General features: G+C 36.3%; 1 protein-coding gene across 2 annotated transcripts in view; it reads left to right on the top strand.

Annotated features, from left to right (window-relative positions):
- Window positions 1-21,683, top strand: part of ZNF148 (zinc finger protein 148) — a 64,043-nt gene extending 42,360 nt beyond the window's left edge. For both annotated transcript variants that reach the window (XM_075933179.2, XM_075933178.2), the window contains 4 exons: window positions 3,670-3,793; window positions 4,429-4,512; window positions 12,578-12,696; window positions 12,945-21,683. In XM_075933179.2, the coding sequence (XP_075789294.1) occupies window positions 3,670-3,793; window positions 4,429-4,512; window positions 12,578-12,696; window positions 12,945-14,540 (1,923 nt within the window). In that variant the 3' untranslated portion in view covers window positions 14,541-21,683. The remainder of the gene's footprint in view (window positions 1-3,669; window positions 3,794-4,428; window positions 4,513-12,577; window positions 12,697-12,944) is intronic.
- The last annotated feature ends 2,189 nt before the right edge of the window (window positions 21,684-23,872 follow it).

Here is a 23,872-nt window from a genome sequence, read left to right as displayed (position 1 = left end):
TGCACTAATTCATGTAATCCTTCATGCTTTAGCCACTGTTTCGGAAGATATGTCCATGCTGTTAATGTGTTCTGCTAGATAAATATCCAAAGCAGAGCAGACTGACACACATTTGTTTTCATCCTCTGAGTCGGATGCCACCACCAGAAGCTAGATTTTTTTTTTTGGTGATTCAGGTTCTATAATTTCTGCATCGGGATGTTGCTCTTTTAAGACTTGTGAAAGTGTGCTCCACACTTCATCGTCTCAGATTTTGGGTGGCCCTTCAGATTCTTATGCCTTGGGTCAATTGTTGTAGCTATTTTTAGAAATCTCACATTGGTATCTTCTTTGTGTGTTGTCAAACCTGCAGTGAAAGTGTTTTTAAACGTGAGCTGGGTCATCCTCCAAGTCTATTACAACATGATATATATGGCAGAATTCAGGTAAAACAGAGCAAGAGATGTACAGTTCTCCCTGTAGGAGTTCACGCACAAATTTAACTAATGCATTTTCTTTAATGAGTGTCATCAGTATGGAACCGTGTCTTCTGGGATGGTGACTGAAGCATGAAGGTGAATATGAATGTTTAGCATATCTGGGATGTGAATACCTTGTAACACTGGCTGTAAAGTGCCATCCAAGACCTGTTCCATTTTCAGGTGACATTGTAAATAAGAAGCTGGAATATTTGCAATAAAATAATATGACATGAGCACTCTACACTTTGCATTCGGTGTTGTAGTAGAAATAAATATTTAATACATTTCATTTGGTATCTAGTGTTTAACAGTGTGATAATTGTGATTACTTTTTTGGGCTAATTGCATCAGTTAACCAATCAATCAACCACATTACTATTTATTTGAGATGATTTTGTTATAACTAGAATGTTAATGGGTAACTAGTTAAAATATTACCCAGTAACCATCATCCTTAATGGTGGTGCTTACCGGGTAATGGTTACTGGTATCCCAGGAGCAGCCCCCTGCCTATGGCCCAGCTGTGGGTGAAGTGCTGCTCCAGTCCTGCCAGGCTTCCCGTGCGGGGCTGCTGGCTCCCCACCTGCATGGGGGCCAGCAAGGGCAGCCATGGCCGGGAGCTACATCAGCACCGTTTAACCATTTAACCAATTCAACTGGATTTTACATCGCTAGTTGTAACACACTATTAAAACACTTTTCAATTACCTAAAATCTGAAAATTTCAGGCTGCCATTTTCTTGCTGGTCGTCTCCTCCCAATGGTGCTATTTTGGGGCAAGTGTGAGCAAAACTATACTGACATATCAAATGGGGGATAGTGTGAAAATGAACTTTCCCTAGTATTTAAAAAATTCTTGCATCTTAAAAAAAATTACTATGATATCAATTAAGGAAGTTAAAATTAGATTAATCAACTAATAGAGTAGTCGATGTAATTTGCATTGACTATTCGATTAGTCAATAAGGGCACCTCTGCCTTTGAAATATAGCAAGAGCAGCTTGCTACAGGAGGACTCTTGTACATTTCAAAAGCAAAGCACCCTTGGGAGCACTAGGCCAGTGGGAGACTGTTTGAGTCCCCAGCTCCCCTCAGGGCTTCCGCTTTTGAAATGTAGCAAGAGCTTGTGCTACATTTCAAAAGCAGAAGCACCTCCAGTTTCCTGCTGTGCCCCTGCCCCTTCTTCCCACAGATATGGTGCTGGGGGAACCAGCTTTTTAGCCTCCCCCGATAGAGGCAGCAAGAGGGAGGAAGTGACAAGTTGAGTCCGATAAATGCCTATTGGATAGTCGACTAGTTGCTTATGTCCCTAACATCGTTAGTGAAAGTGGAAAGCTGAATTTGACAGGGAGACCTTTTCAAGGGATAGTCTTAAGTGAGGAAGGGCTCCATAGGATGAACGAGTTAGATGGGATCCAAGGTATTACCGATTACTGGGGGAGGTTGTATTGTGATTCGCTTAGCATACAAAACTGAAATAAAAGTCTGCTACGTACTGTACCGTGTCAGTATATCAAAGAATCAGAAGTCCAGGCTAAGGGAATTAGGGATGTGAACGTTTGGTAAACATTAGTCTTACCAAAATGCTTACTGGAGCAGCCCCAGCCATGGCGGACTGGCCGGTCAGTGGGACCCTGGCCCTGGTCATGGTGGGCCATGCAGGCTGGAGCAGGCTGGCCTGGAGCAGCCCCCACTGTGACTGACCATTGGGACAGGACTCTAGACTCAACTGCCCTGAGCTGATTTGCCAAAGTGACCTTGGTTAATGGTTAGCTGGTTAAATTATATAATTTGAATTGGTTAACTGGTTAACTGTTTTAACTGATATTTATATCCTTAACAGGAATATAACGGAACATAAGTAAACATAAAAAAATTACTTCTGTACTGGCATTGTATATGTAACTGGACAGAAGTACAGTTTTATTAGGCCAATCTTATTTTTATTATGATGTGCAGTAGCAAAGGTTACTTAGGGTTAAACTTTTATATATTTTGAAAATCATATATTCTTGCTTTATTCCCACAAAGATCATACAGCATTCAACTTATTATTTAAAGCAATGGTTTTCAAAGTACAGGTCATGAACCAGTACTAGGTCATGGAAAGTCATGCACTGGGTCACTTTGCTTGTGTGATCTGGTGATCAGTTGGCGTGCTAAGGCAGGCTTCCTGCCTATCTTGACATCATGGACTGCTTTGCACCCCAGAATTGGCCAGCAGCAGATCCTGTTACTAGGCAGGTCTTGGGGGGACTTAGCCTTGTGCACTGCTCCCACCTGAGAACCAGCTCCTCACTCCCATGGCTGGGTACCAGCCAAAGGGAGTGAGTGGTGGTGCCTGCAACTGGGAGCCACGAGAGGTATGTCTGTGACTCGATTCCCTGCCCCAGTTCTGAGGGTCCCCTCCCCCAATTCCTCTTCCTCAGCCCCACCCTGGAGTCTGCACTCTAGTCAAAAGATAAATTATGGTGGGTTGCAGGCATCAACAATTTCCTTCAACCGAGTCATGAGGAAAAAAAAGTTTGAGAACTACAAGTTGAACCTCTCTCGTCTGCACTCTCAGTCCGGTGGTCCAGCATGATTTTAATTAGCGGGATGTCCACTTATCATGGGTGTGGTCAAGTTTCTTGTGATCCGATAAGGTTTGTTTACAGCCACCAGCCCTGGCTCTCAGTGTTATGTGCTGTTGTTTAGCTCTAATTTACCCTAAGAGCACAGTAAGCAGTGGAAATGTTGGTAGTACTGCCAGACAATAATGACCTCCTGTGGTTCAGCAAATTCTGAGGTTTGGCACTGGGTATGCCCCCAGTGTGTCGAACTAGAGAAATTCAACCTGTATTACTTTAAAATATGATCATCCATGGCTCTGTTTCCAAAGGTGGTTTGGTTACTTTACCTCCTTCACAACAGGTAAACACTGACATTTAAATGACTACACTCTGAATAGGGAAGCTGCAATCAGATTTTGCATCAGTTGCTTTTGTTCATTACGTGATAGACAATGGGTGATACATAAGTGTGGACTAGGCAGTTGTAGCAAATGTAAAACCAAAATCCTGTTGATGTAGTTTTATAGAAGGTGGCACTATTTTTATTTGAAATATTTGAATTTTCTGCATTGCAAATGGATACTATGTTTTGATTTTGTAGTTAATAAAATATGGTTAGTGATAAATGTGAGAACAAACTTTATTTTTTTAAATAGATCCTTACAATAAATGAGGATGGATCGCTTGGTCTGAAAACCCCCAAATCTCATGTTTGTGAACATTGCAATGCTGCCTTTAGAACCAACTACCATTTACAAAGACACGTCTTCATTCATACAGGTACTGCTTGACTTCACTTGTCTTTTCTTCAATATAAAGATCTGTTTACACACAGTTAAAATGTTTTCAGCTCTATGAGAATTTCGTTTCTAAAAGTGTAGGTAACTTGGCATCTAAGCTTAGCATTTCCATGCACCAAAGTGTCAAAAGAACACCAGAAAAAAATCAACATACATTCATTAAACTGAGGCTATAACTGTTTACAAAGTTTCTTTTCTTTATCAGAAAGTAACGAGTTGTCTTGTAGCCTAAGTGCCAAAATTGACCCCATTTGTAAAATGTGCTCTAGATGCCTGCTGAGGTATCTCTGGTTCAGATAAATGAAAAGTATACTTATCATTATAATAGCTTGCCGAAGCCCAAATGCAAACTTAATCTAGCATCATGATTGATCTTGTTCTTGAGGAAATTACAGCCATTTCAGCTCCAACTCCTCTATGTTTGTGTTGATGTGACTCATGGGAAGAATTTGGAAGGCCATATAGTTAATAGGAATAAAGTTTTTGGTATTTGAATATTTTGGAATTCGCTCAGATGCTTGTTTCTTATAGACAACTATTTTATTCCTCAAAATAATCATCAGAAACAACAGATTGTAGTTATTAACTTATGGATATGGAATTATATTGTTTAAGGTGAAAAACCATTTCAGTGCAGTCAATGCGACATGCGTTTCATACAGAAGTACCTGCTACAGAGACACGAGAAGATTCATACTGGTGAGTATAGTGCCTTGAGTATCTTTACTGGTGTGCTTAAATAATTGTTTCCCAAATCAGACCAGGTTTCCAATAATAAGTATCCAGCTTAATATCCTGTTGGAGATTGTTTTGATTTTAATGATACAGCACATTTAGAAGTGTTTTTAGTTCTGTGCTTTAGACTTGTTCCTCTTTTCTTTGGCTGCAAAGTGTGTGTAAATAGTAGTAAGCAAATGTGGAAATTAAGTACTGTATTCTTTGTAAAATAGTAGCACATCATGAAGTAGCTTCCACAGTAGGAAATCATGAAATTTAACAACCCATGATTTTTTTTCAATCTTCTCTTTTGTCATATAAAACTGATTTTTTCACTGGGGTCTTAATAGCTTAGAAGCTTTGTTATTTCCTATTGAATGAAAGGAAAACTATCAGGACTATAATGGCCAAAATGCCCAACCCCCAAGGTATTAGCATCAGCTTTACTTTTCAGTCTATTTTAAAAGTTTTAACACTGAATTATTCTAATATATAATAGGTCAAATAAGGCCCAAATTTTAAAGCAAATGAGTGAGTTTATGCGTATTTGTTTATTTTTGTCTTATTGTAATGTGCAAAATCAGATTCTCTAACAGGTTTGGCTTCATTGGGTTTTTGGCATTTTGGTGCATGGCCTTTAAATCCCTCTGTAAATATTTTGTGATAGCGTCCTTTTGGACTGGATGCCAATTTCTCAGCCTTTTTTACAGAAAAGCAGAGCTGGTGAATGTGCAGAGTTTCTTGGCTGTAGCATTTAAATAGATATGAATGCTACTAATGTGCAAGTGTGTGCGTGTAAATTGAGAGTTTAACACTTCAAAATGAATTTTCAAGCAGCATACAGGGAGTTATGTGCACAAGTATCCTGTTTTTAAAGAATTTCTATGTTTTATGTTGCCACAAATCCAGATTTAGCAGATTTCCTTTGGTAGTCAGGCACAGACTACATTCTTTTTCCATCCAATGGCTTCGCTATATTCCTAGTATTTCCTCTGGCTCAGAATAGGGGAAGTTCACTCTGGAGAAATTGCTGCCTTCACTCTGTGTTGATATTATTCTCGTCAAGAACAGACCATGCATGCGCACGCCCATACACGCACACAAGAAAGCAGGAAAAGGTTTAAAATGCACAGTCTGTTGTCATGTTTTGCAGAATCATTTTATCTGCAGGTTAGTTCATTGTACATAGCTTTGAAAATGAGACTGGGCAATATGTCCAATTAACAATTGAGTACAAGCATTATATAAATGTTATTAATATTTTTAAAATTCAGCATTTCCAGTGCTAGAGAGAGAGCTGGTCTATGCTTAGGGTTGGTTAGCTTGCTTATGCCAGTTCTTGCATAGATGTGTTAATCTTTTGTGTATAAGAGAAAAAATATCCTCCTGTGTAACAAATTAACTTTACTATTTGTTGAATTTTGGAAAAATGTTTCACACCACCACCCCTCTCCCCTTTAGCCTCCTACTGGCTTAGAATAGTTTGGTAATTTTTTCTGGAAACTGGAATAGAAGATTCGGTTTAAACTATTAGAACTCTGGTGTATCCTAGATGACTGTTAAATGAGTATTTAGGACACTCTTTAGTGGTATAATTCTCTGCCTTACTGATCGTGCAGTCAAGAGAGTCTGCCTTAAAATCTTAGTTAGTTCCATTTATACTATTACATTTATTTACAATTTATCTATTTGAAGAAAAAGAAAATAACTGTTTTTGGTTGTCTTAAAAAGTACTCTAAAGTTAATTTAGTAAATAATAGGGATGCAATAGCCTATTTAAAAAGTTAAACGTTTCGTTTAACAGGTTAACTGGGATCCTGCAGGCAGGGGATCCTGCAGGTAGGATCCACGTGATGCAGGAGGGGGCTGGCCAGCCAGATCTTCCAGACTGTTGGCTGCTCCAACTAGGCGAGGCAGGGGCTGCTTAGGCCAAATCTGCCTCTGCATCGTGTGTGGGAGGCTGCTCCAACAGGGCGCATTACAAGCAGGGAGCTGCTGCTGCTGCTGCTCCAGCCCAGCCAGCCTGGAGTGCCCGTTGCCCGTGGTGCAGCGTGGTAGAGCCAGCCAAGCTGAAACAGATCCCTGCCTGTGTCAGGCAGGGGTCTAATCTGGTTAACCGTTTACCTGGTAAACATCACCTGGTAAGGGTGATGCTAGCTGGATAATCAGTTAACCCTTTACATTCCTAGAAAATAAACAGAAACCGTAGTGATGAAGTCAGACTAGGTGATCACAATCGCCTTTTCTGGGTTTATAAACTGTGAGTTTTGGTGTCCTGCCCCAATTATAGTTTGGCTTCTTACAGTGTACATACCCTAAACACCTATGTTTTAGTTTATATATGGTGTTCGTTCTTAAATTGTTCTAGTGTTATGGTATGCTGTTTAACAGCTGCATTCTGAGGCCTTTCGAAAAATGTATATTTTGAGATTGCCTTCTATGGCTACCATCTCTATGATTTTACTCTAGAAAAATGTCTGTTAGTTGGACTTCAACTTCAGTATTGCCATAGGTTCTTTACAGTCTGTAAAGGGTGAGAAACTGTGGGAAGTATTTCTGCCTAGCTCTCCCTCTCTCTGTGTAAACAGTTTTGGTTTTCTTCATTTCCCAGCCCTCAAAAGGTCTGATAATGCCTTTTCTCCTAGCAAAATGACCCTATATTGTTTCCAACCTTGATACAGTGTTCAAAAGACTAAAGATTAACAGATTTTCTTTGGCCTGTTAAAGTTTTTTATCCATTCTCCAGCTTTCTGTATTAATACTGCTGAAGGCAGTAGTCCCATTAATATCTTTGTAAAAACAGGGAATTTAGAAATGTGCCAACTAGTAGCAGTAGGCAAGGTTTCTATTCTCGGAACTATTGCATATTCAGAGAAGGTAGGAAGACATCAGTCAACAACCCTTATTCTGTGTAGGCAATTAACAAATTGTATTAATGAAAAATCATGTTACCTAGAAAAAGTCATACCTGGGAAGAGGGTGATAATCATAAATATCATCTGAGATACTAATTGTAATTTGTTATGATTCTGCTTGTTGCTAATGATACTGAGAAATGAGACTCAACTTTCAATTTGTAGGAGGAGGGAAAATCCTAAGCAGACTGTTTGTTACTTCAGTATTCTTAGATCACTGGGCTCCTGAAGAAAACACAACTATAGGATTTCTTCAAATCTCTTCTGCTTTGTTTTCATTGGTGGAGATTTCTGTACCAGTTCCTTGCCTCTGCATTCATGTCTCACCTCCTAATTCTTTAATCCAGCTCACTTACCTTTTTAGTTATTTTTTTTTTAAATTAACTAACAAAACATTTATCAAACATAATTACTCAGTCACTCTGCTTTTGCTTGCCTTTTCTACTCTTTTGCCTAAATTTTATCTATTTCGATTGTAAGCTCTTCCAGTGTCCTGTTCACTACACTTTGGAGCTGCACTTCCTAGATATATTTTAGAATTAATATTAACAGACTTCCAGTACAGACACAATATGTCCAAAACATCTTAAATGATTTTTCCTTTATATGACTTAGATCAGTAACTTTCATAATATAGTGTACATTCCATTTAAGTTATTCCTTTTCTTCTAATGCTTTTTTTTCTCACTCTTTAATCCAGTTAAACAAAATATATCCTCACCTCTTTCTTTCCCTAGTTTAAGAGAAGATTGTGTCTTGAATCTCATCAATTCACATAATGTGTCCTGGTTCAAAAAAGGACAAAATTGTACCAAAAAAATCAGTCTTTAGGTTTCAGCTATATAAAATTGTTTATAGTAGGCATCAGATCATCTTAAGAATAGAACATGAATTTTCTCATAAATTTTAGAACTTTAATAACATACTCCATCTTTATAGAGATTTAAACCAGAGTTAACTGTGGTATTAAGGTCACAGACTCACCTTCACAAGGCACTTCTTAGTTTAATCTGGAAGAACATTATGCCACTCTGCTGAATAATCTTATCTTCCTAAGTGAAGCAGCTCGTTTGGGGACAGTTTTCTCAAATCAAGATTCCTGCTCTTTCCATTCAAGATCTAGACAGAAATAATGTTTAGGTTTGAAGAAGTACTCAGTGTATGCTCACAAATGTCCCAAATTCTCTCTTATGATGTGACTCCTTCCCACTCTACAAAAGGAGGCAGATAACTGGAAGAGTAATCTATCAGCACATTTCACTCATCTCACCCTTCCAAGTGCTGCCTACCCAGATAGAATAAAGTAGCTCAGGCATGAAAAGGTGTGTGAACCGAGTACTCTGTGCGCCAGCCTTCATGAGCTGGAGAATTGCTTCAAGGGGAAAGTTAAAGCTAAAATAAGTTTGAGCTTTCTCTAGTTCTGTTTTCATTTGAGTTGCTCCAAATTTGGGAAGCAAAGCCTCTTTGTGCCTGCCATCAACCCCAGAACTAGGCTTTAAAGGGGGATTTAAATGACAGTAAGGAGGGCATTTGGTAGATAAGAAGCCGAAAGATGTTCCAAAAGTAGGAACTGTTTGAAAATAACACAATATTAGGAATGGTAGGAAACAGGAAAAGAAAGCAGCAAGGAAAGAAGATTGAAATAGGGTTGTGAACGGCTAGTTGCTTCCCCCACCCCTCCATGCTGTCTCTATCAGAAAGAGGAAAGGGGTATTTCAAAGTGGCAGCGCTATGTGAAGCCCGGGGTTAGCCGGGACCCTCCCCCCCCCCCACAGTTAACCCTGGGCCCCATGTGGTGTTGCTGCTTCAAAATGCCATATGGAGCCTGATATCGTGTTCCCCGTGGCGTTTCAAAGAAGCAGCACTGCATGGAGTCAAGGATTAGCTGGGGACTCTGCCGCTTTGAAACACCATGGGGAGCACGGGGCCAGCGGGGGACTCAAGCAGTCCCCCGTTGACTCCATGCTCCCTGCAGCACTTTCGCCTTTGAAGTGTAGCAACAGCACTGGGGCTGTTGCTACACTTCAAAAGTGGAGGCTCCCTTATTGACTGATTGAATAGTCGATGCATATCGACTATTTGATTAGCCAATATATCTAAATTTATCATCCCTAATTGAAAGCAGAATAAGGGATGATGGGAGTGACACAGAGTATAAAACTAGAACGTAAATACAGGTGGGACAAGATTTTTAGGGCTTTGAAGGTAAATGTGAAATTTTTTAAAAATTTGATTCAAGAAGCAGGTGGAAGGTTAGACAAGAGTGCAATATTATGGTAATAGTGTGTAAACACCCCTAGATAAATAGTGTGTGAAAGGGGAAAAAGAGAGAACTTCAGTGGCAGCTAAGCTGCATAGACTAGAGTTGTAGAGGTACAATGGTAGAAGACCAGAGTGGTGAAATCTAAGATATTCAATACAAGAGATGACCATGTGAGTAGTGAAGAATACCAGATTTTGGTGATGGTATTAAAAAGAAAATGTAACAAAGGTTAGCAAGAGACAAGATGTGGAAGGAGGAAGAGAAAACTCAAAGATGATTCTGAAATGGTGAGTCTGAGAAGAGGGAAGGAACAGCAAAGAGTGCTCAGAATGGAGGATAAATTCAGTTTTTAAGAAAATAAATTTGAGGTGGTTACAGGCCATCCAAGTAGAGGTATCTGAGATGCAATTGGAGATGCAAGATTCAGTAGCTGGAGTTGGAAGCGGTGCATAAAAGTGAGGGATGAAACCATGGTAGCTCATGGGGTCAGCAAGAAAGACAATATACATATGATCTAAAAAAAGTCTTGTCTTTTCTAATTTCTGTTAATCAGATTGTCATGATTTACTGTAGGTGTGTCCAGTTATATAATTGAAGAAGATGAAGACGACAAATACTCAGATAATTAAAATGTAAACTTCAGTAGTAGGCTACCTACAATAGCTGCAGAATCTGTTCACTACATGGATAGTGGAAGAAGGTTGCATAGAATGTATAGTGTTTTTGTATTTTATGTTGCATCATTCATTTGAAATTATAAGTAATAAGGAACTAAAACTGCAGCACTATAAAATCTTAATGTCTTACATGAGGCTTCAGCTATGCCATCCTCATTTAGATTAGTTCTGGGATGTGGTTAAATTCCTCTATACTTAGTGGGGAAAAAAATCTGTGAATATCCATGTTCATAACTTGGTAGTAATGAGAACAGATAACAGTATCAAGTAACCTCAGATGGAAAGAGTGGAACAATGTAAACCAGGGCTACTCAACATGCGGCCCGTGGCCTGTTTTTTGCGGCCCGCGGGTGGGAGCCAAAACAAAGTAGTCCATATAATGGTCTACTGGTGATATATGTTTTAGTAGTTAAATTCCTGGACTGTCATTGCTCATTAAAAGTGCTGTCATATGGGTGGAAATTGCGTAAATATTGTATTTTATTACTATCAGTAGAACTGACTTAAATGGAACCTGCATGTTGTATAGTCTTGCCTTTATCTTTATATTCATGCCCGTCAGTGTAAAAGAAGCTTTTTAAATATATTTGCACATATATTTGCATGCATATGCAACCACACTTTAGTTGTGGCCCTTGGCATTTGCTGTGAGTATCATTGTGGGCCCTGGGGCTTCCAAAGTTGAGTAGCCCTCATGTAAACCTTACTTCTAGAAACAATCACTCACTTCAACAATAAATAAGTTTGACATTGGAGAACAAAATGATAATCATATTCCAAATGCAGAGACTTAGATAGAGAAATGGAAGTATTGCTATACTGTTTCCATCTAGATACTGTAATTCCTATGCCTTGAAGAGCTTTACACCTGTACAGAATCCACTCCGTATAATACCCTCCTGGCCAAGATCATACTGGTTTAATTATTTTTTAAATTTAATTTTGCCCCAGTGTCTCTTCATTGTGAAAGATGGAATTTTTTTCCTAAATAAATACTAGGATAACATTACATTTTTCCTCTTAAGGAACTAATTTACATGGGAATATGTGTAATTAATTCATAAAATCTAATGTGCCATAGCTTTGCAGATTATTTTACAGTTATTAAAAAGACAAAATTTCTGCCTTTAATCAGTAATCTTGAAGCCTTAATATTACATCTGTAATGCAAGAAATGCCCTGTTCTTTAGGTGAATTCCATTGAATAACAGTGAGTTCCTGTAAAAGAGAGGTTATTAAAGACAGGCAGATTTCTTTTTTTAGTCTTCATCAGACAAACATAAACAATTAAGACAGCAAAGAACAGAAGTTAAAACAGAGATATTCTGACTTACTTTATAATGTGAATGGATCTTTGTAAATTTTGTTTATTTTTCATTAAGAACAAAATAGGTAAGAGGTGAGAAAAAAGTAGCACAGGAGTCAAAGCAGCATTCAAAATTATGTTGTCTGAACAAATGAATATATGACAGAGATCAAGTATTCTGTTTGCCAGAATGAATTTAATTACAGAGATTTGCTGTTTTTAATTTAATTATAAAAAGTCAAGTGAACATGTCTTTTACTTACTATTGGAACTACTCTCAAAATCAAACCAAAATGTTTATATTATTTAGGTTCATTATTTCATTTTTTATACAAATATGGAAGAAAAGAAGAGGGAGAACTAGAGGAAAATAACAGATACTTAAAACTTTTTAAACCACTGACATCTTGAAATTTTAAATTTATTTTTTAGAAAATGGGGTCAAATAATGCAAGAAGTATGAAAGAATGCGGGTGTTGTTATCAGTACATTGTCCAAAATATGTTTTTTGGCATCTTGAAATTATCCTCTGCAATCTTTTGTAACACTTTCATAGATTTACTGTACCTATCTGGACTTGGGGGAACAGAGATGGGAATAAAAACTTTTTACTTAAAATGTTCCCTTTTTGAATGAAACTTTCTTGGCACGATAGTCCCTTTTTGCTTTTCTTCATAGTTTTTTGACATATTAGTGAGTATGACAAAAATTGAGACGTATACGAACAATCACAGATTGCTTTTTCAACAGGAGCATGCTAAATCCTCTTTTTTGTTACTTCCAGTAGAAACTAGTAATATTTGCCAAGGTTATTATGTGGAATAAACCTTTGCTTCTCTGTTTTTATTTTGTTTAAACTATATTTTTATATAATGACTGTTCTTAGGTGAAAAACCATTTCGCTGTGATGAATGTGGTATGAGGTTCATACAGAAATATCATATGGAAAGGCACAAGAGAACTCATAGTGGAGAGAAGCCTTACCAGTGTGAATATTGTTTGCAGGTAAGATGGTTAATTGAAATAATTCACATGATTGAAATAACAAAGCTGATTCTGAAGTTATACACATAAGAATTTCTCTAAATTTTGAAGTCTGACAATCCTACAGATTGCTGTAGAAAAATTATAGTAATGCAAACTGTATGTTGTAGGCAGCCTTCCGCTGAAGTGAATTAATGAGTATATTTCTTACGTCAAAGATGGCTTTTCTTATTTACATTTTTCTCTAACTTAAAAAAAATCCTCTACAGTACTTTTCCAGGACTGATCGTGTGCTGAAACATAAACGCATGTGCCATGAGAGCCGTGACAAGAAACCTAATAGAAGTGCTACCAAAATTGGCCTTTTGACATCAGAGGAAGATCCTGGCTTCTCTACACCCATGAAAGACAGCTCCTTGCCAAAAAAGAAAAGGCAGAAAACAGAGAAAGCAAAGTCTTTGGACAAGGAAATTGGAGATAAATCAGAACAGAAGAAGGATAAAAATGACTTCTTGCCTTTGTATTCTGCCAGTGCTAAAGTAAAGGATGAATATATGGTGGCAGAATATGCTGTTGAAATGCCACATTCTTCTGTCAGCGGGTCACATTTAGAAGATGCAAATTCTGGAGAAATACATCCTCCTAAATTGGTTCTCAAAAAAGTTAATAGTAAGAGAAGTCTAAAACAGCCACTTGAGCAAAGTCAGACCATTTCACCTTTATCTACATATGAAGAAAACAAGGTTCCAAAGTATGCCTTTGATCTTGTGGATAAACAAGGTTTACTGGACGCTGATGGTAATGCTGACATTGACCAAGTTGATACTTTACAGGAAGGACCCAGTAAACCTGTACACAGCAGCACTAATTATGATGATGCAATGCAGTTTTTAAAGAAAAAGAGGTATCTGCAAGCGGCTAGTAATAATAGTAGAGAATATGCCTTGAATGTAGGTACTATAGCATCTCAACCTTCAGTAACACAGGCAGCTGTAGCAAGTGTCATTGATGAAAATACCACAGCATCCATATTAGATTCACAGGCACTGAATGTGGAAATTAAAAGTAACCATGACAAAAATGTCATTCCAGATGAGGTGCTTCAAACCCTATTAGATCATTATTCCCACAAAGCTAATGGACAACATGAAATATCTTTTGGCGTGACGGATACTGAGGTGACCTCCAGTATATCGATCAATTCTTCTGAAGTATCTGAGGTCAACCAGTCTGAAACTGTTGGAACAAGCTCTCAAGCTTCCTCATCAGATAAAGCCAGTATGTTACAAGAATATTCAAAGTTTCTACAACAAGCATTGGACAGAACTAGCCAAAATGATGCCTATTTGAATAACCCGAGCCTTAATTTTGTGACTGATAACCAGACTCTTACAAGCCAGTCAGCATTCTCTTCCATAGACAAACAGGTCTATGCGTCTATCCCTGTTAATAGCTTTCGATCGGGAATGAGCTCTCCATTAAGAACAACTCCAGACAAGTCTCATTTTGGACTAATGGTTGCTGATTCCCAGCACTCTTTTCCCTTTTCAGGTGATGAGGCAAATCATTCTTCCTCCTCTTCTACACAGGACTTCTTGGATCAAGTGACTTCTCAGAAGAAAGCAGAGGCACAGCCTGTCCATCAGGCTTATCAAATGAGCTCCTTTGAGCAGCCCTTCAGAGCTCAATACCATGGAGCAAGAGCTGGAATATCATCTCAGTTTAGCACTGCCAATGGACAGGTGAACCTGCGAGGACCAGGGACAAGTGCTGAATTCCCAGAATTTCCCTTGGTGAATGTAAATGATAATAGGGCTGGGATGACTGCTTCACCTGATGCCACAACGGGCCAAACTTTTGGCTAAGAAAATCTTTGTAAATAATATTGGCACTTTAGAACAGATCTGCCGAGAGTGGGGTTGCTCTGTATAAGATGCAGTGCTGTACAGCTTTTAAGAACATTGTGTTATAACAAAAATAAGCTGATATAGCAAGATCAGTAACTTCATTTTTTGGTTAGTAACCAATCATTGAACTGCTTTACATGTTGTCTCCCCTATAAAAGGCAGTTTATTACTTACTTGTTTGAGACCAGAAACTTGCTATTTTACATACACTTAAATTTGAAGCAAACAAACAAACGAAAACAAGTACCACCCAAGGTAATGTTTCCTCCCATAATAGTTTCCTATTTAGTTTCATTGTACGTTCTTGGGAGAACAGTAATTGTCTGAGATTATTCATGTTGTCATTTTCTAAGCTTGTCAGTGTAGCCATTGCTCTTCCGCAGGGAATCTAAATATACTAAACAAAGTAAACTAAAAGTTTAAATGTCAAGAGATTATGGTGAAGCAACATTGGTGTATTCTATGGAGATACCCTTACTTCCCCCTCTCTTAAAATGAAGTATATGTCGTATGCCCTTTATATTTGCTTTGCATTACACTGAGCTGTGTTTTCAAGGAAAAAAGTAGTAATAAATTCTGATAGACTAACTCCATTATTTAAAAGTCTAATTAATTTAAAATACTTTAAAACTTTTTTAGCAAAATATATGTCTGCTAATGCATTTACTTCAGTCTTGAAGTGTGTTGCATATTTCTTTGTACAGTTGAACCTGGATATAACTTTTTTATGATTCTTTCACATACAGATATCAAGAGGTTGAAGTTTTAGTTAAAATAATCTGTAGGTTACATTCCCAATTGCAGAAAAGCTTACACAAATGGTGTATCCCGAGATTTTAAAGCTTTAATTGTACTTTGCCCTGATTATTCACAATGATTAACAAAGAGCACTTAGATTCTTTTTGATATTTTTTGATTTCTCAAAGAATAAAAAACTATTTTAGATTTTTAGGTTTGTTATGGCTGCATCATTATCATTTCATACAACATTGATTATTATCTTTTAATATAAAATGAGATTAGAATTTCTTCACTTCTGTAAAAACTGGTTTAATTCTTTCTGTCTAGAACTTTGACAATTCAGATAATTAAACATACTAAATCATCCCAGGAAGCTGAAGAAGTAGGCCTTCTAATTGAATATCTTTTAGTGAATGAACAATGTTCATTACATTTTACCAAAACTGTTGACTAATGCTAGTGAACAGAATTTCTTTCTCCATACAAATGAGTGACCCGAAGCTTTTGTTGCATTTCACAGTATAAATAAACTACAAACTTTATCCCTGTATCATGAATATGTTTTTTTAATAGTACTTAGCTTGATGTATGCAGAAAGGTACGATAAATAGTTTTCTGTGCATTTTTAAAGGGGTTAGGGTGGAATAATATAAATATGCTGTGTAGTTTAAGTTAACTTTAAAATTTTGAACTCTAGACTCATTCCTTTGAACCTTTCCCTAGAGGGGACGCTGTCAGGTAGTTTAAGGCAATTTAAACCTAACATCACCCAGCAAGTGGGGATACAGATAAGGATGCTTACATCCTTTTACAGCACTGTTCCTGGCTGATGTCTCTCAAATGAAACCATCAGCTGGGAGAGGAGGTTGAACGTCATCATGCTGAAGAACACCCTGCTAGCAGATTTGAGCAGTGGGAGAGTGCAGCTTAACCTTTCCCAAAATAGTACCACATTTTATTGTTTTAATGGGACCCTGGTCTCAATCCCTCCCTCTCTACACCTTGTGTGGCATCATTATAGTTGTCGTATAGTAGTTGTAGTATAGTAAAATGGGCCTTTCTTGGGCCCATTTTAGGAAGAAAGTTTATCTGGAATCCATAGACTGCATCTCAAGGGTATTATTTACATGAGCTTCCTGCATATCTCATTTGTATACAGTGAGATCAGTTTCTTGTTGCCCTGTGATAACCTTAATTATTAGGAATCATTGGTCCAATGTGCAGCTGTTTTTGATACTGCAAGTTCTTATATACCCTACTACAGTAGCAGTTATAGTAACTGGTCTGAAGATATGGCCCTGAGTTAAACAGAAAAGTAAACATCAAGGGAGAAAAGCAAAACCATTGTAGAATATTAGTGACACATAAGAAAACACCTTTAAAAGAATTATTGTTAATCTCCTGTCCTACTTGCTTAGACATAGATGTACGTATGGCACCTAACTCACAAGAATATACAACCTATCATGAAGCAGGTACCTCATTTCCATTAAATATTACCTCATCACATCCTCACTTTAACTGCCCCCATAGTGCTACATTGGCAACTTCAGTTTAATGTCCTGCCATTTCAAATATCTGTCCATTTATTTACTGCCATTATAAGAAAAATCCCTTGGAGCTAGATAATCAAAGCACTTAGTTAAATACATGGGAATAAGATGAAGTAAGGCCTACTCTGCCCTCACCAGAGTGATGACATTGGATATGTTGAAGAGGGCAGGAGCTTACTCTCCCAATACTCTTGTAAGAAAATGCGGGTGGAGGAACCTTGGCTCTACTCTTTCTATTCATTAGCCAGAATAGTTAGCTTGGGGCATAGAGGTGAGTAAACTGTTTTACACAAAGGGTGAAATAACTTGCTTCCTCCTAGAGCAGGGGTGAGGAACCCGCTTGCCTGGGTCTGGCCCGCGAGGCTCAGGGTGCCCTCTCCCCCAGCATTGTACAAAATCTACTAGGCATGGGCCCCCTAGACTCCGAGAGGGGAACGTTGGAGTGTCTTTCACCCTCTCTGTTGGGGGCCACCTCATTAAGGGTTTGGGGGTGTTTTGCATCTGTGTGGCCCCCCTACTGATCTTTCTGTGGGTCAGTGGCCCCTGACCCAAAAAAGGTTCCCCACCTCTACCCTAGAGCAAAGTTGGGTTATGGAAGGAAGATAGGCTTTCTGAGTCACAATTCATTCTCTGGTTTGCTTCTGGGGCATTACAGCTGTATTTGGTGCCTTAGGTTGCTTAGCATTTTCATAACTGGTTGTAAAGTTCCCACTCTATCCAATGGTAATTATTTTGTTGATCTACTTTATACATGTTCCTAGCCTCTATCTGTCAGAGGGTGGAGATGGATGGCAGGAGAGAGATCGCTTGATCATTACCTGTTCAGTTCACTCCCTCTGAGGCACCTGGCATTGGTCACTTTCGGCAGACAGGATACTGGGCTGAATGGACCTTTGGTCTGACCAGTATGGCCATTCTTACGTTCTTATATAATTAAAGGCAGTGCTGATTGATTGTTAACCCATGGAAATGTAGGGCTTTTCTACCTGCAGAAATTTAAGAGCAGAATTTTCCCAATATGATTGTGTTGCTACAGTTATTCCAGGATTGTTCTGCTGGTAAATTTATCTTTTTTTTTTATAAGCCAGTCTTTTTTAACAAGTTTACCATTTTAAAAAGTATTTTCTCCTTCAGCATATTTTATTTTTTCCTATCCTAATGCACACAAACACGTGATTTCCCCTTTTGATCTGGCAGATGTTTATTTTCATCTGTGCCACTAATGTGTTTGAATAACTAAAAATGAAAACGACGTTATCTTTGTTATATTGTTCATGTGCCAACATTATTTAGTCAGAGTACTTTAGGAATAGCATTTACACCCCAGCAATCCAACTGTAGCTCTTATTTTATGACTTGTGAAAGGTGTGGGCACATGTGCACATAAGGTGGATTTTTTTATGTCTGGTTTTTTTCTGTGACAAGGTAACAATAAATTTAAAGATATATATTTAGGAAATTGAGGGCATCTGCCCCCAGACAATAATAATTTTAAATAGGTAGGATTTTGGAGCTAAATTACTTGACAGTATCCCTGTTAGCATTAGTCTTTTGTTAGGTTTTAACATGATTGCAACTACTAATGAAGGAATTGGCTTGCAATGATATATTAGTAAGCACCTACATTTTCTTGTACTGGTTTGAAAGTGAGTTAATGATAAATGATAGAGTTTGCAGAAGAGGATAGCATTATGTACTACTATACACTTTATAAACAGTAATATGAAGAATTTAAATCAGGCTTTCCAATACATTTGTTCATGGTCCTGTAGGTCTCATAGTGTTGCCTATGGGAAAATTATGATGCAAGGAGAAAATACAACAGCCTCTAACAAGCTCATGTTTGCTTATCATTTTCATAACTTTTTATATTGTAGGTTGTCAATATTTTTGGAGAAAGGGAGCAGTTCAATGATAAAGGGAAAATACAGTAAAATCTTTCTAATTCGCTGATTGCCTATCAAAGCACTGCCTAATACTTACCCACACAATCTTCTTTCGCCCTACTTTGCAAAGTATTAATAGTAAAAATAATGTAGTGAGGTCTCACTTTTGTCAGACTGTGTTACTTCAACCAAGCATACTACGGAACTTTTATCAGTATACTCTGAAGTAGTATAATGAAAACTAACTACAGTTGTTGCACTAAATGAACAAACTACATTTTGTGATGTGATATCCTGGCCTTTGTTTGCTTACTTGCTACTTCTCAAAATTCAGTCATTTTGAATGGTTTTCCAAGTCATTACTGTGCATTAATGAGGTTCTGCTGTAGCTTTTTCCAAAACATTTGTTTTTCCCTCTGAAAAATCAGAATATATATTGTTCAGAATACTAAGTTTGCATCATGTGCAGCAAAAATTTGAAAATTACCCTAGTAGTTGGATTAATCTGATCTGATTTTTGCAGTATTGGATTATTCTGTATATAACTTTGCAAACTGAATTTTCTTGTTAGTTTTTTTTAAATTAACTTAATTACAAATTGCAGGGAAAATCCTAATATTCCTGGGAATACATTTGGAAACTCTAGCAGGAAGAAATATATCTGTGCTATGGATACTTTAGTTGTTAGTAATACACATGTGAACTTTCAAATTATATGGTTAGTACTAAGGCATAATAATGATTTTATGCTTTATTAGTGTTAAAAGTTCTTCTAGATGGGAAGCCTTGTAATTTTGAAAGTTCATTCATTTTATGTTGGTGCATGTTTATGTTAAGCATGTAACATTAAACTAGAATTCACTTTTGCAACAAATATGTACTAAGAAAGTATTACTGAATGAAAAACATCTTTGAGTTTAAATTTGAACTTTTGTTCAGTTTTAAATTGCTTTATGTCAGGGAAATAAATTTTATAGTTGCATTTGCTATACTCTGAATATAAAAACCTTTTGTTTCCTTTTTAAAACAATTTTTTTTCTTAGGATACACAAATTGAGGCAAGCAAACATTTCTAAGAGTTGTTTCTTGCTTTCTTTAATCCAATGGATGGAGAGGTAAAATTGTGTAAACATTATTTTATTTTTTTATGCAATATCTTGCTGTAAATATGATTTATCAAATAAGGATGTATGTATGATTGAATCTCTGATTCTGCACAGTTAGAGTTTATCTATAAATATAAATGTGTCTTGACAATCAAGGACTTACGTCAGTCTTCCTTTATGATGTTTATTATTGTTATGCATTCCATTTGTTTGACTTGAGTACCAATGTGGAAATCTGTATTGTCTGTAAAGTATGTAATGTTTTTATAGCTTGTTTTAAAAAAATCACAAAAAAATGCTGTAAATATATACAAACTGATCACAGTACTGCTTTATGTTAGAAGGCATATAATGTTGTACTGTATGTAAGCAATAATACATGACAGTGCTAACTTTACAAGTAGCATAAGGATAGTTCCAAAAATAGTTTTGGAGTTAATAGCCTTGTTTGAGTTAATCAATATTCTTAATCATTTTTATAAATAAATTCAACTGTCCTCCTGTCGCAGTATATAACATTGTTTACACAGCACAATTTCAGTCACAGAGGAGACAGTCTTTAGATTTATGACTTCATCTATATATGCTTTAAGTAAGAAATGAATGGCTTTACTGCACTTCTGCAAGATATGAGAGACTGGAAAAGTTTAGTTTAAAAAGAAGAGAGCTGCTTTTCTGCTTCTGTGCTGATTCCTGACAATTCTTGTACTTTAATTCTGAGTCCTTAAGTCCTGATACTGACCTGATGTGACTTTGGGTTCCAATATAAAGGAATAGTTTTCTTCATAATTAATATGCAGTTAATTAGTGCAAGTTGTATGTTCATTTTACATGCTTATTTTTTAAGTCTGAGCTATCCTCAACTGATGAGATGGGTTTATTCAGATATTAAGGTGTCATAAATTCAAACTGAATAGGTATTGGGTTGCAGAATGTGGCATAGCTATTTGAACACGGTCATCACTGCTTTAAAAAAAATCACAGATTTATAAATGTAAATGACCTACATTTTATAAGAGAAATGTTTTTAAATGCTAGTCAGTTATATAATATGTGTTTTGAAGGATTTGCTAGTCCACTTCTGTCACTTTTAGTACACTGGTATCTTTTATATGTAATGTATGCTTTTTATTATTGTAGCAAAACGTTTCAGTAGAAGGAATTTTGCAACAGTATGCGGGGAAATTTTCATTGTCAGAATTGAATTTTACTGGATTTTGTCTGTTTACTCTTGTCTTTATTTTAATGTGGTCTGGAAGGGAATTTCGTATCCAAATAAAGCAGGTGACATCCTTTTATTTCAAGGGTTTACTATGTAGTGCTAAATTGAGTCTGGAATTATGATTTTTAATATATCTATATCTATATATGTATATAGCTGTATAGATATATAGATACAGGTATAGATATATTAGTGGAACACTGTTACAGTGCATTTTCTAATATAGTGTTATTTTCCTGAAGTCCATATGCCTTCTTTGTATTTCAACTAATAAATAAAAGACCAACACCCTAGAGTTATGTATTTGGCAGGATAATAAGTTTATTTCAGTGGTTATACAGTATTCTTTTAACTTACACCATCAGTTCCGTCCATTTTACTGTCTGTGTAAAAATAAGAAAAGCAAAATTCAAATTCCATCTGTAAAAATATGTATATAAGTAATAGATGGTTTTGTATAAACCTGAAAAGTATGAATTTGTATATTTCTTATGTTTCTGATAGAAATTAGGATGTCAGTCTTAGTTCCTGTGAGATCAGGAATTTCTTGAGAAAGAGGAGGGTGTGGTGTGTGTGCGTGTGTGTATGTGTGAGAGAGAGAGAGGGAGAGAGGGTGAGATGGCAAACAAAGTATAAAAGGGTTATTTCATTTCAAAGCAGTCTCTCTAAGCATTTGAATTTAATAATCCATTCAGAAGGGTGAAAATATTTTGCAGGGAAGTTATTTAACCTGAATTACTATGATCTTAGGGTTTGATCTTGCTCCCATTCAAGTTAATGGAGCTTTGGTTACTTAAGCTGGAATTATAAAAAAAGAAATGTGCATTGTTACCCTAAATAAAAAATAAATAAATAAAACTACTTGTTTAGCAGGCTTGGCCAAACTAAATTTTTTTATTAACAACACATTTTAAAAGATTGTTTTTCTGCCTTTATCTCTCTCCTAAAGCAATTTTTAAAATACTTTGGAAGTTGCTATTCCTATTGATTTGACTGTGATTGTAAATTAAATTTTGCTTGACAAAAATATGGCATGAATGATTGGATTGTTGTGCCTGTATAATACAGTGGAAGATGGTTTTATGCATAGTCATAGTGAATGATATTGTATTATTAGAATTGATTTATTCATTAAGTGGCTTAATAGGTTTCATTGCTTCTGACATAACTGTTTTCTTATGGTTAACTTAGCCATTTTGGGGGTTTAATACCCTTTTATGTATTGTGATACTAAAGGAAGTTATGTTATTTGCTTTCATTTTTAATTAATCTATTAGTTTGATAATTTATATTTGCAAAATGATGCATTTTAAATGTGGTCACTGGCTGTTTGAAAAATAAAAATATAGAATACTGTTTTATGAATTAAACTGGTTAGCAGTATTTTTCATGTTAGTTGATGTAAGACAAAATTTGATTTCTTAACATGGCAGATAAGGGCCTGTAGAAATATGTTAAGTATGCCGGAACATATCTGAATAGTTTCAACAAATAAGTGAAATATTTAAATATTTCACTTAATGGGATATAGCACTTTTTAATAGGATTTATTTCCTGTTTTCCCTTTCTATAGATGTAGCACATTATTACCACACTTGATACTAATTTTAATTCAGAAATTTTGAGTTGATTGCATTAAAGTAGAATAGAATCACAAAAGATAAATGAGATAGATTATGTACACGAATGGCCATTTACATCATATGACAGTATAAAGAGGCCTTAGTATAAACGAGAATCAGACCTGAAGTACATGTCAGAAATGCGAACTTGAATATTAAAGTTTTGAATATATTGGATACAAATGCATAATATGTGTAATATATAATCTAATTGAACAAATTCTTCCTGCATTAAAGCAGACTCCTTAAAAAGAATTGCAATGCATAACATTCTGCATTTACAAGGAAGCGTATATCTTGTAATCAAAAATAAAAGCATGCCCTAGTGCTAATCTCTAAACATTTTGCATATATTTAGTGCCATTATTTTACTGAAATGTTTTTTAGTATTGATGATTTTGGTACATAGGACCATTTCCAGTAATAAAATAAGTGGAAATCCATTTGACTTTGCATAAGAAGTAGACTTGATAGCTACATCACATTATATGTAAAGAGGACACACAAAAGCATATAAACTCTTGTAACGCTTGTATGACTCGCCTTACTCCACTACTTTTTAGTCTATGCACATTGCTTTCATAACATGATTGTGGACGCAACAAAAAACATACATCCCATAAATACGGGTTGAGTACACTATGCATATAAATATGTTGCTTCACTTCTAATATGATTTTATGAACATATAAACATGTAAACCTATAGCTTATATAGAAAACAATGTATAAAGAACCTCTCAAATCTTTGACTATAGGCATACTTTGAAATATGACCGAGAAAGTTGCTCCTCCTTACTCAGATCTGTTTTCTGTATTCTGTTATATTTTCTTAGTGCTGTTTATTTTTAGGAATTTTTTTTAGTTATTTATTGGAAGTAAGACACCATTTAAATCTGAAATTGGTAGGCTAAGAATGTTGGATTTCATGCTTTAAATGTAAAATTGTCAAATAGTAAAATAGATCTGTGATTTTGAAAATGGGGACATTTGTCAATAATTTGATGTAATATATTTGTCTACCCTCATTTTCTTTTAAAAGTAGTACTTGCTGCAAACCAACTTGGAATACAAATATCCCCTAATTCTTCACTGAACCAATACTATTGCACAGAGAATAACACATTAAGCTGTCTTTAATTTTTGCTATGGTTATCATAC

Source organism: Pelodiscus sinensis, chromosome 7 (genome assembly GCF_052426305.1).
Source record: "Pelodiscus sinensis isolate ZL-2025 chromosome 7, ASM5242630v1, whole genome shotgun sequence".
NCBI lineage: Eukaryota > Metazoa > Chordata > Testudines > Trionychidae > Pelodiscus > Pelodiscus sinensis.
The sequence above is the reverse complement of the archived record's forward strand: the minus strand, read 5'-3'. Positions and strand labels throughout refer to the sequence as shown.